The sequence below is a fragment of the Mauremys reevesii genome, linkage group 2 (genome assembly GCF_016161935.1).
Source record: "Mauremys reevesii isolate NIE-2019 linkage group 2, ASM1616193v1, whole genome shotgun sequence".
Taxonomy (NCBI): domain Eukaryota; kingdom Metazoa; phylum Chordata; order Testudines; family Geoemydidae; genus Mauremys; species Mauremys reevesii.
The window spans coordinates 282,892,372-282,908,039 of record NC_052624.1 but is presented as its reverse complement, the minus strand read 5'-3'; the positions used below and the strand labels follow the sequence as shown (position 1 = coordinate 282,908,039).

The 15,668-nt window shown below is 46.6% G+C and overlaps 1 protein-coding gene across 3 annotated transcripts; it reads left to right on the top strand.

Annotated features, from left to right (window-relative positions):
- Window positions 1-6,652: 6,652 nt before the first annotated feature.
- Window positions 6,653-13,311, top strand: LOC120398685 (lymphocyte antigen 6E-like). 3 transcript variants are annotated; one of them, XM_039526242.1, is made up of 3 exons: window positions 6,653-6,717; window positions 10,032-10,151; window positions 12,005-13,309. In XM_039526242.1, the coding sequence occupies exons 1-3, from the start codon at window positions 6,666-6,668 to the stop codon at window positions 12,214-12,216; spliced, it is 384 nt and encodes a 127-aa protein (XP_039382176.1). In that variant the 5' UTR covers window positions 6,653-6,665; the 3' UTR covers window positions 12,217-13,309. The 3 variants fall into 3 exon arrangements, with proteins under 3 accessions (XP_039382176.1, XP_039382177.1, XP_039382174.1); XM_039526243.1 differs by lacking the exon at window positions 6,653-6,717 and adding an exon at window positions 8,490-8,547 and having other exon boundaries at window positions 12,005-13,310; XM_039526240.1 differs by lacking the exon at window positions 6,653-6,717 and adding an exon at window positions 9,068-9,635 and having other exon boundaries at window positions 12,005-13,311.
- The last annotated feature ends 2,357 nt before the right edge of the window (window positions 13,312-15,668 follow it).

Here is a 15,668-nt window from a genome sequence, read left to right as displayed (position 1 = left end):
CATTTTCTGTACCTTTTCCACTTCCAATAAATCTTTTTTTCAGATGGGGTGACCACATCTACACACAATATTCAAGCTGTACTATGGATTTATATAGTGGGATTGGATATTTTCTGTCTTATTATCTATCCCTTTCTTAATGATGCCCAACATTCTGTTCACTGCTCTTTTGACTGCACATTGAGCAGATATTTTCAGAGAACTATCGACAGTGACTCCAAGATCTCTCTCGGGAGTGGTAACAGCTAATTTAGATCCCATCATTTTATATGTATAGTTGGGATTAAGTTTTGCAATGTGCATTACTTTGCATTTATAAACATTGAATTTCATCTTCCATTTTGTTGCCGAGTCACCCAGTTTTGTGAGATCCTTTTGTAGCTCTTCGCAGTCTGTCTGGGACTTAACTATCTTGAGTAGTTTTGTATCATCTGCAAATTTTACCACCTCACTATTTACCCCCTTTTCCAGATCATTTATGAGTATGTTGAACAGCACTGAGATGATATCTTCAGTTCTGATCAGCAGTAAGACACCCAAGAAGGACCCTTTCTTCTGATTCTACCCACACCTCTAATAATATTGACATGGGGCTGTTTTGTAACCCCAGCAAGACAAGACAGGACATGGCATGACATGTCAACTTGCTGCCTTCTGCCACGTGCTTGATATCACGCTGAAGCCTTGGAAGGTTTTCAGACTGACACACCCTTGTGAGGTTTGGTTGTTTAATTGTTGCCTCTGTTTGCTTCAAGTTTCATCGCTTGACCCAATGGGAACGCAGAGACGCCCATGCTCGAGTCACACAGGGCTCCAAATTAGCAAGATTTGTGTGCCTAAGAAGAGTGGGTGCTGGAAAAAAAACATTGCCTGTGAATGACAGCTGACTGGACACCACAGAGTATGCAAAACCACATTCTTCTTGGTGATTGCTTCAGGGAAAATATTGACTGTGAAACCCTTAGTAAACATCACATCTACCACAATCTCTCCACTGCTGAGAGGACAGCTGTACAGTCCCTGAAATCTAAGCACCAGATAGCGATCAAATCAGTAGACAAAGGGAGCACCATAGTAATCCTCAATTGTGATGACTATGTTAATGAGGCCAACCTACTATAAAGAACTCAAAGATGACCCCACACCACAATTTACCCAGAAAAAGAAGCTGGTCCCATAAAAGATATTACCTCAGCCTCCTTATCTCTTTAATCACCTTTAAGTGACAAGCATATTTTCCAAGTGAGCTAATGGGTCCATTTGGAAAATCATCAGAAACATGGATATTCGGTGGGAGAGAGAAATAGGTGATGATGGAGAACAGCAAGGTCATTTGCAAAGGAATAGGGCATGAAAATTTGCCAGAGCATTTTTGGGCTGTATGTGCATTGGCATCTGGTGAAACTACTGGTGGGACCATGATTCCATCTCAGAAAGATAGAGCAGAAACAGAAGGGTGAAGGGACAGGGGAAAAAAATTATTAGAGGCTTGTGATGGCTGAGTAGCTGCTCCTCAACTGGCATAAACTGGTGTGGCTCCACTGACTTTACTGAAGTTACAACAGTTTACATCTATTGAGGACCTGGCCCTTGGGCATTGCAGTTCATTGAGAAGAGGTGATATGATAGAGCTATACAAAAGAATAAGTAAGACATAGCAGATCTGTCAAGAACTTCTATGTTCTGTCTGGCATAATAGGCGCTGGTGAATATTTTGCCAATAAAAATGTGTTTTGTCTCAATTTGGTACTTTTTTTGCAAACACGTTTCATTTTTTTGACATTTGCAAACAAAAATGTATCCGGTCACTGTTCTCCAGAAGTGTTTTCTTTTGATTTCAAATTGTTGGCGCTCAGTTTTGATTGGTCAGTTTAGTCACATGGCAGGATTAGGTTTTTTTAATCAAAACAATTTAGTCTTCAAAAGTTGAACTAGAAACACGTAGTGTTTGAAAATGTCTGATTGTGAAAGCAAGGTTTTTCATTCAAAACAAAAGTCAGCTGAAAAGTCAGAAAATGCAAAAATCAGACTGTTAGATACCCAGTGGGAAAATGCATGCTTTCAAATTGTCCACATTTCTTTAAAAAACAATAAATCTGTATTTTCAACTTAATTCCTTCACTCCTTGCATTTCCCTCGATGGCTGTGAGGATGCTTACACAAGAATGTTTTGAAGAAAATGTAACAAAAGAATGAAACCCTAAAAACCCTGCATAATTAAAAACAAATTCTCATGGGCATTCCCTAGTCTGAGATCCAAACCTTTCATGTTGTAGGACAAAAGCCAACCACTAACTGAAGTGATCAGGCAGAAACTTCCCATCGGGGAAGGTTATTTTTTTCTGCTACAAGTTGATTTGCACCTTAATCTGGAGCAGTTAGTACGACCACTGTTGGACACAGGGCTTGGCTACACTTGAGAGTTGCAGCGCTGGTTGTACAGCTGTGTAGGGAAAGCGCTGGTGTGTGGCCACACTCACAGCTACCAGCGCTGCAGTGAGTGATGCATTATGGGCAGCTATCCCAGCATTCAAGTGGCAGCAACGTGCTTTTCAAAAGAGCGGGGGTGGGGTGGAGTGACAGGGAGCGGGGGAGAGAGAGAGAGAGTGGATTTTTGGAGCCGACACTGTGTATCAGCTCCCTGCCTTGCAAAATCAGAAAATTTTCCTGACCCCTTACTCCGACTGCTGCAGAGGAGCGTGTGGATCGGACACAGACTTCTCTTAGGGGAGAGTCTGATGATAGAGAATCTCCAGGTTATAGTCAGGAGCAGAGGAATGAGAAGTATAATGTAAGGGCCGGATCAGATGATAAACAGTCACATAAAAAAGAATCTGGCACATCAGAAAAAGGCAGGCTAAAAAACAGGGACAAGTTTTTAAAGTGCTTGTACACAAATGCCAGAAGTCTAAATAATAAGATGGGTGAACTAGAGTGCCTTGTGATAAAGGAGGATATAGATATAATAGGCATCACAGAAACCTGGTGGACTGAGAGCAACCAATGGGACACAATCATTCCGGGGTACAAAATATATCGGAAGGACAGAACAGGCCATGCAGGGGGAGGAGTGTAGATTCAAATGAAGTAAAAATCTTAAGCGAATCCACAGGTTCCATAGAGTCTCTATGGATAGAAATTTCATGCTCTAGTAAAAATATAACAGTAGGGATCTATTATCGACCACCTGACCAGGACAGTAATAGTGATGATGAAATGCTAAGGGAAATTAGAGAGGCTATCAAAATTAAGAACCCAATAATAGTGGGGGATTTCAATTATCCCCATATTGACTGGGAACATTTCACTTCAGGACGAAATGCAGAGATAAAATTTCTCGATACTTTAAATGACTGCTTCATTGAGCAGCTGGTATGGGAACCCACAAGGGGAGAGGCGACTCTAGATTTAATCCTGAGTGGAGCACAGGAGCTGGTCCAAGAGGTAATTATAGCAGGACCGCTTGGAAATAGTGACCATAATACAATAGCATTCAACATCCCTGTGGTGGGAAGAACATCTCAACTGCCCAACACTGTGGCCTTTAATTTAAAAAGGGGGAACTATACAAAAATGAGGGGGTTAGTTAGACAAAAGTTACAAGGTACAGTGACTAAAGTGAAATCCCTGCAAGTTGCATGGGCCCTTTTTAAAGACACCATAATAGAGGCCCAACTTCAATGTATACCCCAAATTAAGAAAAACAGTAAAAGAACTAAAAAAGAGCCACCGTGGCTTAACAACCATGTAAAAGAAGTAGTGAGAGATTAAAGACTTCCTTTAAAAGTGGAAGTCAAATCCTAGTGAGGCAAATAGAAAGGAGCACAAACACTGCCAACTTAAGTGCAAGAGTGTAATAAGAAAAGCCAAAGAGGAGTTTGAAGAACGGCTAGCCAAAAACTCCAAAGGTAATAACAAAATGTTTTTTAAGTACATCAGAAGCAGGAAGCCTGCTAAACAACCAGTGGGGCCCCTTGACGATAAAAATACAAAGGAGCGCTTAAAGATGATAAAGTCATTGGAGAAACTAAATGGATTCTTTGCTTCAGTCTTCATGGCTGAGGATGTTAGGAGATTCCCAAACCTGAGCTGGCTTTTGTAGGTGACAAATCTGAGGAACTGTCACAGATTGAAGTATCACTAGAGGAGGTTTTGGAATTAATTGATAAACTCAACATTAACAAGTCACCGGGACCAGATGGCATTCACCCAAGAGTTCTGAAAGAACTCAAATGTGAAGTTGCGGAACTATTAACTAAGGTTTGTAACCTGTCCTTTAAATCGCTTCGTACCCAATGACTGGAAGTTAGCTAATGTAACGCCAATATTTAAAAAGGGCTCTAGGGGTGATCCCGGCAATTACAGACCGGTAAGTCTAACGTCGGTACCAGGCAAATTAGTTGAAACAATAGTAAAGAATAAAATTGTCAGACACATAGATAAACATAAACTCTTGAGCAATAGTCAACATGGTTTCTGTAAAGGGAAATCGTGTCTTACTAATCTATTAGAATTCTTTGAAGGGGTCAACAAACATGTGGACAAGGGGGATCTGGTGGACATAGTGTACTTAGATTTCCAGAAAGCCTTTGACAAGGTCCCTCACCAAAGGCTTTTACGTAAATTAAGCTGTCATGGGATAAAAGGACAGGTCCTTTCATGGATTGAGAACTGGTTAAAGGACAGGGAACAAAGGGTAGGAATTAATGGTAAATTCTCAGAATGGAGAGGGGTAACTAGTGGTGTTCCCCAAGGGTCAGTCCTGGGACCAATCCTATTCAATTTATTCATAAATGATTTGGAGAAAGGGGTAAACAGTGAGGTGGCAAAGTTTGCAGATGATACTAAACTACTCAAGATAGTTAAGACCAAAGAAGATTGTGAAGAACTTCAAAAAGATCTCACAAAACTAAGTGACTGGGCAACAAAATGGCAAATGAAATTTAATGTGGATAAATGTAAAGTAATGCACATTGGAAAAAATAACCCCAACTATACATACAACATGATGGGGGCTAATTTAGCTACAACGAGTCAGGAAAAAGATCTTGGAGTTATCGTGGATAGTTCTCTAAAGATGTCCACGCAGTGTGCAGAGGCAGTCAAAAAAGCAAACAGGATTTTAGGAATCATTAAAAAGGGGATAGAGAATAAGACTGAGAATATATTATTGCCCTTATATAAATCCATGGTACGCCCACATCTCAAATACTGTGTACAGATGTGGTCTCCTCACCTCAAAAAAGATATTCTAGCACTAGAAAAGGTTCAGAAAAGAGCAACTAAAATGATTAGGGGTTTAGAGAGGGTCCCATATGAGGAAAGATTAAAGAGGCTAGGACTCTTCAGTTTGGAAAAGAGAAGACTAAGGGGGGACATGATAGAGGTATATAAAATCATGAGTGATGTTGAGAAAGTGGATAAGGAAAAGTTATTTACTTATTCCCATAATACAAGAACTAGGGGTCACCAAATGAAATTAATAGGCAGCAGGTTTAAAACAAATAAAAGGAAGTTCTTCTTCACGCAGCACAGTCAACTTGTGGAACTCCTTACCTGAGGAGGTTGTGAAGGCTAGGACTATAACAATGTTTAAAAGGGGACTGGACAAATTCATGGTGGCTAAGTCCATAAATGGCTATTAGCCAGGATGGGTAAGAATGGTGTCCCTAGCCTCTGTTCGTCAGAGGATGGAGATGGATGGCAGGAGAGAGATCACTTGATCATTGCCTGTTAGGTTCACTCCCTCAGGGGCACCTGGCATTGGCCACTGTTGGTAGACAGATACTGGGCTAGATGGACCTTTGGTCTGACCCGGTACGGCCTTTCTTATGTTCTTATGTTCTTATTATGTAACTGCAAACAGCCTGCAGATCAGATAAGCAGCTGCTCTAATGGACTCCCTTTCTCCCCCCTGCCCCCGCTGTTTCTATCCTCAAGCAAACACTCATCCCCCTGCCTGCCTCATTCACAGCAAGGTAATGGGTTATCTCATTTGATTGTTCACAGTCAGTTAAAGACTGATCACAGCAAACAGGAGCTGTGTTTGTTTTTTTAGATAAGCAGCTCCCGGAGCCCCGAGTTCACAACAAAACAAAGAGAGGCAGCATAACAAAACAAAGAGAGTAATTTAGTTAAAAGCATTCTGGGATATCTCCTAATACCCTGGAGGCCAATAACAGTGCTGGTGTGTGGCCACACCTGACGAGCAGCGCTGTATCACCAGCGCTGCACTTGTTATACCCCAAGCAGACCAGGTGTACAGCCAGTGCTGCAGCCAGGGAGTTGCAGCGCTGGATGTGCCTTGCAGGTGTGGACAGTTACTAAGTTGCAGCGCTGGAAAGCCTCCACCAGCGCTGCAACTCTCCAGTGTAGCCAAGCCCACAAGAAGATGTTGGATATGCCACAGGGTGGAGCCAGTCTGGCAGTTCTCAGGCGCCTTTGTAAAACAGGAAAATCAGGGAGTGGACATTCCAGCTGGATTCTTAACATGACCAAACTCCCTCCCACACACCCATACCCATCAGCCTTGCGTTGTGCTCCATGTGACACCCCAAACCCTAAAATTACCATCGTCATAGTAACCTAAAACAAACACCGCAGAGCTATAAAAACTGCCCCCGTGCTGGTGGTGCAGCTGCCCTCGTGTGAAGACTGTAGCGAAGATGAAGGCTTTTCTTTGCACCCTGCTGGCTGCAGTCCTGTGTGTGGAGCAAGGTGAGCTAATAATTCTTCTATGCTAGAGAAAGAACCTGCAGATGAGAGAGAACCCAGTTTAGCTATGGCAGAGACACGGAGATTTTACAGTAGCGGTGGTAAAGATTCCACAGTTAATGCACTGACACTACCTTATCTCTTGGGTGGGATCCTTCCTATACCCCAAGGTGCTCCCTCCATCCCCCCCTTGCAGGACTGAGCCATTACACAGTAACTTATAAAATGTAATAAACTAAAAAATAAATGCATGCAATGATTAAGCAGATTTATTCCAGCAGCTGAAGATGAGCAATTTACACAATCAGCTGTAAGTTCTAGCTGCTTGGCTAAAGGTTGGATGCTTTCAAGGGGACCGTTGTTCTGCACCAGCTGTTCTGATCTCATCTGCTTTTAAAAGCTAAAGCCCTGACCCTGCAAACAAGTGCACATGTGAGATGCTGTATGAGTGTGAGTCAACCCATTGCAATCATCAGGACTATTTACACGCTAAGGTTACTCAGTGTAGTCTATTGGCAGAATGGGAACCAAGGCAGGGCTGAAGCTGCTCAATGCCTGGATAGGAGACCTCAGGGGGAAAAGAGGGTTCTGTGACATGTTTCTATGTTATAGCCTGTCTGGAGCAACCTGTGAAGAAGATGCTCTGGGCTGCTCAACCAAGAATGTTGCAATTTAAAGGGACGTCATCAACGAAAATGGTCCGACCTGTTTCTACAGCTGTTATCGGTGACCCCTGGGGCTACTGTAGCTGCAATTAGAGGGAAAAAAACAACCTTTGCCCCTGTTTTTAGCAGTTCGTTTACTTTGTACCTTTGACAGCACTTTATGTAGAGCCAGATTCACTCTTTCACTACTGGGGTCAGACAGTTTTCCCTGTTCTATTGTGAGTCTTTCACATCTACAGGGAGAGAAGATGTTAAAAAGTAGCAAAATGTCATTATAAGCCCACAGATTTTGATAGACTGGATTCAGGTACAGGGATAGGACTAGAAATGAATTTTAATTCCCTTTTAAAAATGGACTCTGGGCTTGTCTTCAGAGAAAGCTGCATTGGTTTAATTGAAGGTGTGAATTTCAACCAATTTATTTAAATTGCTGCAAGCCCCTATGTGGCTGCTTTCATTTTGGTATAAGAAGGGCTTACATTTCAATGCAGCTTAGGTCAATTAAAAACAGGTTTAAACTAACCTGAAATAAGCTCCTCTTAAACCAACAATAAAAGCATCCACACAGGGGTTTGCAACTGGCTTAAATGATTCAGTTTAAAACCAATTTAAGTTAAACCAGTGCAGCTTTCTCATGTAGACAAGCCGCTAAGGTTCAGATTAATGATGCCTCTTAAACTAACTCACTAAGAACATCATGTGTATTGTCTCAGATACAGTAGCTGATCCTCTATGGGTCACAGAGATGTGTCACTACAAATGCCTCTACTTGCACATGGTAGCAAATATTCAGAAAATGTCTTACAATTCTTGCCCCCAGCCCTTCACCGGATGAGATGAGAACGCAGAACAGGCTAAGACAACCTGTCCCTCAAGTTGCTCTCAGTCAGCTGAGGTTCTGGCCCAGAAATCAGGAGCAGTTCCAGTCTCCTGGGATACTTAGTGGGAGGCAGCCAGATGGTGTCTCTTGAATATGAATTCACTTGCAGGCAAACAGGTGGCTCTCAACCAAGCCCCAGTGTCGATTTCAGCAGATTCCTGGCCAGGCTGTGAGTTGAATGTGTTGTTACCAGGGCTTAAATTCAGCCAGAGCTGTCCGGAGCAGAACTCCAGTCAATATTTTCAAATATTGACTCCAGCCTGATGCTGTTGCGATTCTCAGCGAGAGGTCCGCAGCCCTCTGGTGGTCCACGAGACGGTTTCAGGGGGTCGACGGGGTCTTGTGGCTGAAGCCTGGAGCCCCGAGTTCCAGTGCACCCCACAGGGCAGAAGTCCTGAGCCCCGGCGTGCCTTGTGGAGAATGGGTTGGGGGCGTGGTGAGTTCTGGAAAATACTCTATGACAGCGTTTCTCGAACTGGGGTCCGCGGACCCCTGGGGGTGTGCGAGGTTACTCCAGGGGCCACGTGGGCCCTGCTGATCAGCTCGTCACTCTCCCTCCCTCAACCTCCCCCTGCCTCCTGCACACCGGGCAACATCTGTTCAGTGGCGCTGGGAGCGGGGTAGGGGCATGATTGGGGGCGGGGGCGGAAAGAGGTTGGGAAGAGGAGGGACAGGAGAAGAGTGGGGATGGGAAGAGACGGGGCAGGGTCTGGGGCTGAGCAGGGAGCTCGGAGGTCCCCAAAAAATTTTAAATCAACATGGGGGTCCTTGGGTTGTTACAGTTTGAGAACAGCTTCTCTAGGAGAATTTAAGCCCTGGTTGTTACCCTCGCCTGGTCACACACACTGCAAATGCCCTGTGGTCTCACATTAAGTCTCCCTTAATCCTTTTAATGGGATTGTTGCAAGACTGCCTTGTTCCGGACAGCCCCAGGAATATTCCTTTTATCCTCTAGTGACTCATCTCCCAAGGAACTCCCTTCAGTTTGCCTCTCTAATCACACATCTACTTTTCTGGGCTGTATTAAGAGCCATTCATGTCTGTGTAGTGCTTTGCAGATGCACTGCATTATGAAATGCTAAACGCCGTGCTCTCACAGGAGAACAAAGCTAATTAGTTTTCCCCAAGGAAAGACAATTAATAATCCGCAAGGAGCTGGGAAATAAAGCCCTCCCTGAACTCTGCTTTCTGCAGACTTGGGAGCTCAGTCATTCCTGGCAGACAAAGAGAGATGGTTGTGGGATGGAGGCAGAGATGGGTCTGAAAAGAGGGTCAGCTGAGAGTCCTGCTCAGCATGACGCTGAGATGCAGAGTTAGATCAATGGCTTGTGTGAGTCAAGGAAGCAGGTGGAGAAGGCAGCGCTGGTCGAAACATGGTAAGTAATTGCTGCATTAGGGTGACCAGACAGCAAGTGTGAAAAATCGGGACAGGGGGTGGGGGGTAATAGGAGCCTGTATAAGAAAAATACCTCAAAATCGGGACTGTCCCCGTATAAAATCAGGACATCTGGTCACCTTATGCTGCATATATTTGCAAATTTTCCTTCTGGTTGAAATTGGCCCTAGAATTCTCTGACCAGACAAATTAAAACTAAAATTTCGGTGGCATTTAATCTCAAGTAGAAAATGTTGGCTCTGTTTTAGGCCCTTCCCCCCCCCTCCCCCGCCACTTTTCTCTTTCCCTTTTCCAAAAATGGAAACATTTTGGATCCTCTCCTCTGAAGAGGGCGTTTCCACAAGCGGCTAAGCTGGGTTATGTGCTTCTTTTTCAGCGGCCTCCTTCTGGTGCTACACATGTACCGACGAGCCCTCCAACTGGAATTGTGTTAAAGCGACTAAGTGTGCCGACACTGACAAATACTGCCTCACAACCTATGCGTCTGGAGGGATTGGTGAGTACCCGCACTTATCTCAATGAGGTTTTCCTAAGTCCCTGCTCGCCAGGGCCGGCTCCAGACCCCAGCGCGCCAAGCGCGCGCTTGGGGCAGCATTTTGCCGGAAGGGCGGCAGGCGACTCCGGCGGACCCTCCGCAGTCATGCCTGTGGGAGGTCCACCGGAGCCGCGGGACTGCAGAGGGTCTGCTGGTCCCGCGGCTCCGGTGGACCTCCCGCAGGCATGACTGCGGAGGGTCCGCTGGTCCCGCGGCTCCGGTGGACCTCCCGCAGGCATGACTGCAGAGGGTCTGCTGGTCCCGCGGCTCCGGTGGACCTCCCGCAGGCATGACTGCGGAGGGTCCGCTGGTCCCGCGGCTCCGGTGGACCTCCTGCATGCATGACTGCAGATGCTCCACCGGAGCCGCGGGACCAGAGGACCCTCCGCAGGCACGTCTGCAAGAGGTCCCCCGGAGCCGCGGGACCGGCGTGCTTGGGGCAGCCAAATTCCTAGAGCCGCCTCTGCTGCTCGCCATGGTGTCTGAGTGACAGGTATCAGTTTATTTAGGCTGCAGGAGGTCACTCTGTGTCACCCCTATGCCAGCGAGTTGGATTCTTTCGTCTTCCTTCTGAAAGGACGAATAATCACTCAGGAGTGCTGAGCATAGCACATGGAGAGCAAAGAGCTGGGCCTTAGGAAACTGCAAACAATCCAAGAGGCTAATTCCTCACTTATGTTGTCACTGAGTGTGGGGGAGTCAGGGCCCTGCACCCCCACTTCCTGCGATTCACCGTGACTCTCAGCCAGCCAGTAACACAGGAGGTTTACTAGACGACAGGAACATAGTCCAAAACAGAGCTTGTAGGTACAGAGAACAGGACCCCCTCAGTCAGGTCCATCCTGGGGGGCAGGGAGCTTAGACCCCAGCCCTGGGGCTCCCTCCATTTCCCCAGCCAGCTCCAAACTGAAACTCTCCAGCCCCTCCTCTGGCCTTTGCCTCTTTCCCAGGCCAGGAGGCACCTGATCTCTTTGTTCTCCAACACCTTCAGTTAGCACCTTTGCAGAGGAGGGGCCCAGACCATCAGGAGACAGGGTGTTGGCCATTCTCTGTGCAGACACTATCACACCTGCCCTTTAGGGCTCTGCAACAATCGCACCCCCTTATCCCACCACCTAGATACTTAAGAACTGCAGAGGGGAAACTGAGGCACCAACACAGTATTCAGAGAAAACATTAAGACCATTCCCACTTTGTCACATATGTGCACTCAGGGGAGGGACCCATTTGGAGAATAGGATTTACAGGCACAAATCCGATCCCCTTATCTTGCTGCTCAAGAAAAAGAAGTGTCTGTAGGGTGCAGGCACAAAAGCCTTGAGGGGTGGTGTCCCTTTAGTCCTCCTGGGACTTTGCCAATGAATCCTGGCTCTCCGTACTGCTACAGGTGCTGTGCCTTGTCTCAGCCACACTTCAAACCAATGGTAGTGAGGCACATGACTGGTCAGCAATACTGACCAGCTCTGCACTGCCCGGGTGTCCACACAACAGGCCTCAAACCCCTGTTCCCCCTGGTCTTTCTTTTGGCTTTTCTGCAGCCATAGTCAGGGGTCTGGAGAGGATGTTCCCAGGCAGGTCTGCGGCTGCTAGCAAGAGATGGGTGATTGCTGTGCTGAGTGTCCCCAGGGCACAGAATAGCAGATAAACACTGGCTGGGTTAAAAGCCTGAGGCAAAACTACCAATCATGCCCTCTCCATTGGCCCTCGTTGCTTAGCTACTTTAAGACCTTTCTCTCCTCTACAGAGAGGGCTGCTGGAACTCTGGGGGGCTCTTTGATAACAAATCTCTTCTCTGTCTTTCTTTCCCCCTTCAGGCGATAAAAAGGGGCAGCGCATCACCAAGAAATGCTCTCCGGTGTGTCCCCAAACAAACCTGAACCTCGGCGTAGCCGCCATTTCTACCTCCTGCTGTGAGCATTCCCTCTGCAACCTCAGCGGGGCCAGCAGTGTGAAAACCAGCTACCTGGTGATGGCCACGGGGATCTTGGCCAGTCTCATCTACAGCCTCAGAACGGGACTGTGGTGAGGCCAGGAAAAGAGGACTTGCCATCCCGAAGAACCAACTTGGGCCTCCCCAGAGAGATGCCAAAAGCCTTCTGTGCAAAGCTGCCATCCAGGCTAACACTGCCCTGTCTCTTCCGTGTCACCTCAGATCCCCTCAGCAAGGAGTTTCTCGCTAATTTTCTACGCTGTTGTTCTTTCTCTGAGGGCCGGGAGCTGTACCCTGAGGATAAGAGCACTGCCCTCCCTCGTCGGGGGGTTGTGAGCATAAACGCATTAAAGATATTACGCTGATGGAGGCTAGATACGCACCTAAGATTTTATCTATCTATCTATAGTTAATAGCTCCACCTCCACCTTTGTTTTAGCAGAGCCAGAGTCGCCTCCCACCTGCTTGGTGTCGGTGACCTGGGATGCTCAGCAGAATGGTGCTGCCTGGATAGATGTGCCGGCTCTGGGGAAAGTCACCATACAGCACAAACTACTAACACTTGTTCCACCCTCTGCCACAGACCCTGTGTCATTCCCCCCTTCATTCCCCCTAGCACTGTCTCTTCTCTGCCTCTCCTCGCACTCGCACCACTGAGAGCATGAGAGCCTTCTCCTCCGCAGCTCGCTCACCAGAGCAGGCTCTCTGAGTCTCTGAACACACCTTTACTCCCAGGTCTGTCCCCTTACTACCCCTCTAATATTAGCCCCGATGAATGGATGGGTGAATGAACGCACCCTCTACTGTATTCATCTACACTTTGTTCCCATTTCTTGTTGCTGTAATTTTTCCCATATAAGCATTGGCGGTCTTGCATTGCTTCACCCCATGAAAGCCCATTTTGATTCATTTTGTAGGACAAATGCTGGACACAATAAAGTGTTTTTGTTATTATTCTGTTGTGGAAACGTCAGTTGTGTTAACTCTGGGATAGCTGGAGAAAACAACCCTGCCAGCTCGGGAACAAAGATTGGTGGGTTAAATCTGTGCATCACATTTAGGCTTGGAAGGATTCGATTTTTATTGAGGAATGTGGGTAACCATCCATTGCACCATCCATACACAAAGCAACAAAAATAATTTCCATTGACAGTAATAGACATTTACAGACAGGCAAAGCAAAAAAAATGCTCCTTGAGAATTAGGGCTACTTACATTGTATATTTGGACAGGGGATGCTGACAGTTTGTGTTCTAATGGTTATAAAGCTTTAATTTTTTTGAATCTCAGCATCTCCTGTCGTTAAATAATTGTTCTCTGAACCCGTCCCATTACCTGACCCTCCCACCCATAATTCCCTGCAACTGTGAACATGTACATAAATAAAAATTGGGAAAAAATGCTTGAAAATAAACATTGATATCATCCATCCAAATGATTAAAAAACAAAAATCCAAATGCCACCCAGCCTCATTATATTGAAACTCTTTTGAATCAGCTAAATGGCGATTTGTCGCAGATTCGGTGAGCCCCGGGGTGCCAGCTGAGGTGGTATCGCATAGCTATATCTTTAAAAACTGTTTTTTTTCTGACCATTCAAAAGCAATGTCATAAGGAAAACAGCCTCCCAGGCTCTTCCCGAGCCATCCAAGAAGTAGGGGGGTGAGGCCAGAAGGAGTTCAGACTCCATAGGTTTGTCTCCAGTGCATTGGGAGGTCTGATTGCAGCTTGGGTAGGCAAACCCATGCCAGCTTGATTCTAGCTAGCTGGACTATAAACAGCAGTGAAAATGCAGCCACACCTGAGAACATACCCACAGGTTCTGGGCAGGCTTGTATAATTTGTGCTGATCCCTGGGATGCTGCATCTTCACTGATATTTTTTGCTCTGCTAACTAGAGTAAATCTAGTGCACATCTGCCTAGCCAAGCGGCAACCACACGTTCACTTGCAGCAAAGCCATGTCCTAAGAGTCACAGGTGGAAGTAGGCAGGGCCAGCTTTATTAACTGCGGGGCCTGATTCGAATACCCGGCGGCGGTCCGGGGCTTTGGCGGCACTTCAGCAGTGGGGGATCCGCTCTGGGTCTTCTGCGGCACCGAAGGACCCTCCGCCACTGAAATGCCGCTGAAGACCCCGGAGCGGACTGCCACCGGGTGAGTAAAAAAAAATAATTAAAAAGGTGCCTAAGGCGCAGGGCCTTGGAGCCGGGCCCTCTTAAGTGCAGGGCCCAATTCCGGGGAATTGGGCGAATCGGCCTAAAGCCGGCCCTGGAAGTAGGAAGGATGGTTTTGTGACTGAAGCAAAGGCCTAGGAGTCTGCAGATCTAGGTGCTATTCCTGGCTTTGCCACAAACTCCCTCTGTGACCTCAGGCGAATCGGAATCAGTCGGAAATGCACCGACCCTCTGTTTCCCCATCTGCAAAATGGGGATACTGATACTTCCCTACCTCACAAGGGGGCAGTGAGGCATAATTCATCACCGTGTGTAAAGGGAGTTCAGAGCCTCCAGTGGAAGTTCCTGAATAAGCAGAAAGGATCATTGTAAGGAGGAAAAAGGGCCTTTCCTTGCACTTAAAGGACAAGTAGTCAGGAATGTCTGAGTGCACTTTGTAGGCTGCCCTGTGTTTTCAGTGGCAATTAAATTACTCACAGGACCCATCCCTTGCAGCAGAAGTTTGCTCCAGAACTTTAAGCTTCCATTAAAAATTAAAATTTTAGGCTACATTGTGGTGGAGAAGGTCTTGAAAACATGAACCGACTGGATGTGAATTGATCCAGGGAGGCCTGCCTGAGTCTGCAGACAGCCTGACAAAAGCTGCTTGCGGAGGCTGTGAGCTTCAGGGTGTGGACTCAGAAAGGTAGGAATCACTGTGTCAATGTCAGAACACTGCCATCATATCAATTTCCAGTGCCTTCCATGTAGGACCCTCCATGAATATACACCATCACTGGCTTAGATCCCCCCACTGGCCCGAACGTCTTCATCTTCAGCACCGTCTTTATCACTTAAATCATCTGTTTCTTTCTAAGGGGACCAAGTACCCCAAGGTGATAGTTGACTATGATGACTAGCACATTGCAACACTGTTAACGCTTTCACTGCTGATGACTTTACCAGAAACATCCAGCTAATGTGCTTATCCACACCCCTCTCTAAGTGCCAGGTTCCCTGACAACTGCCTCCTACCTAGCTTCTTGCTGAGGGCTGACTCATTCGCCTCTCACTGGGGAAACCGCCCAAGGCGCTGCAGAGACATGGCCCAGCTCCTATTACAGGGCCGGGTAGGAGGTAACCGGCCCCCAGTTCTATACTGCAGTGCACGGTGAACTCTCTCCTACTGCAGAGGATATAGGCACACACATACCTTTCAGGCCACCGTTTTGCTTCATGAAGACGTAAACAGGGCACGGTGCTATTTTTCCTTTGTTGGCCTCTGCTAATTCCTCATGTTTCCCCAAACGCTCGTGCTCCCCTGGGGTGAGATCCTGTCCGAACTGGGGGTCTGGGAGGCGTTTGTGGCCAAATTCACCCCTAATGAAGAAAATC

Coding starts and splice junctions, on each gene's coding strand:
- LOC120398685 (XM_039526240.1), top strand. CDS start 9,554: ATGACGCTGAGATGCAGAGTTAGATCAATGGCTTGTGTGAGTCAAGGA. Junction 9,636..10,031: donor GCAGCGCTGGTCGAAACATG/GTAAGTAATTGC, acceptor CTTCTTTTTCAG/CGGCCTCCTTCTGGTGCTAC. Junction 10,152..12,004: donor CTATGCGTCTGGAGGGATTG/GTGAGTACCCGC, acceptor TTCCCCCTTCAG/GCGATAAAAAGGGGCAGCGC.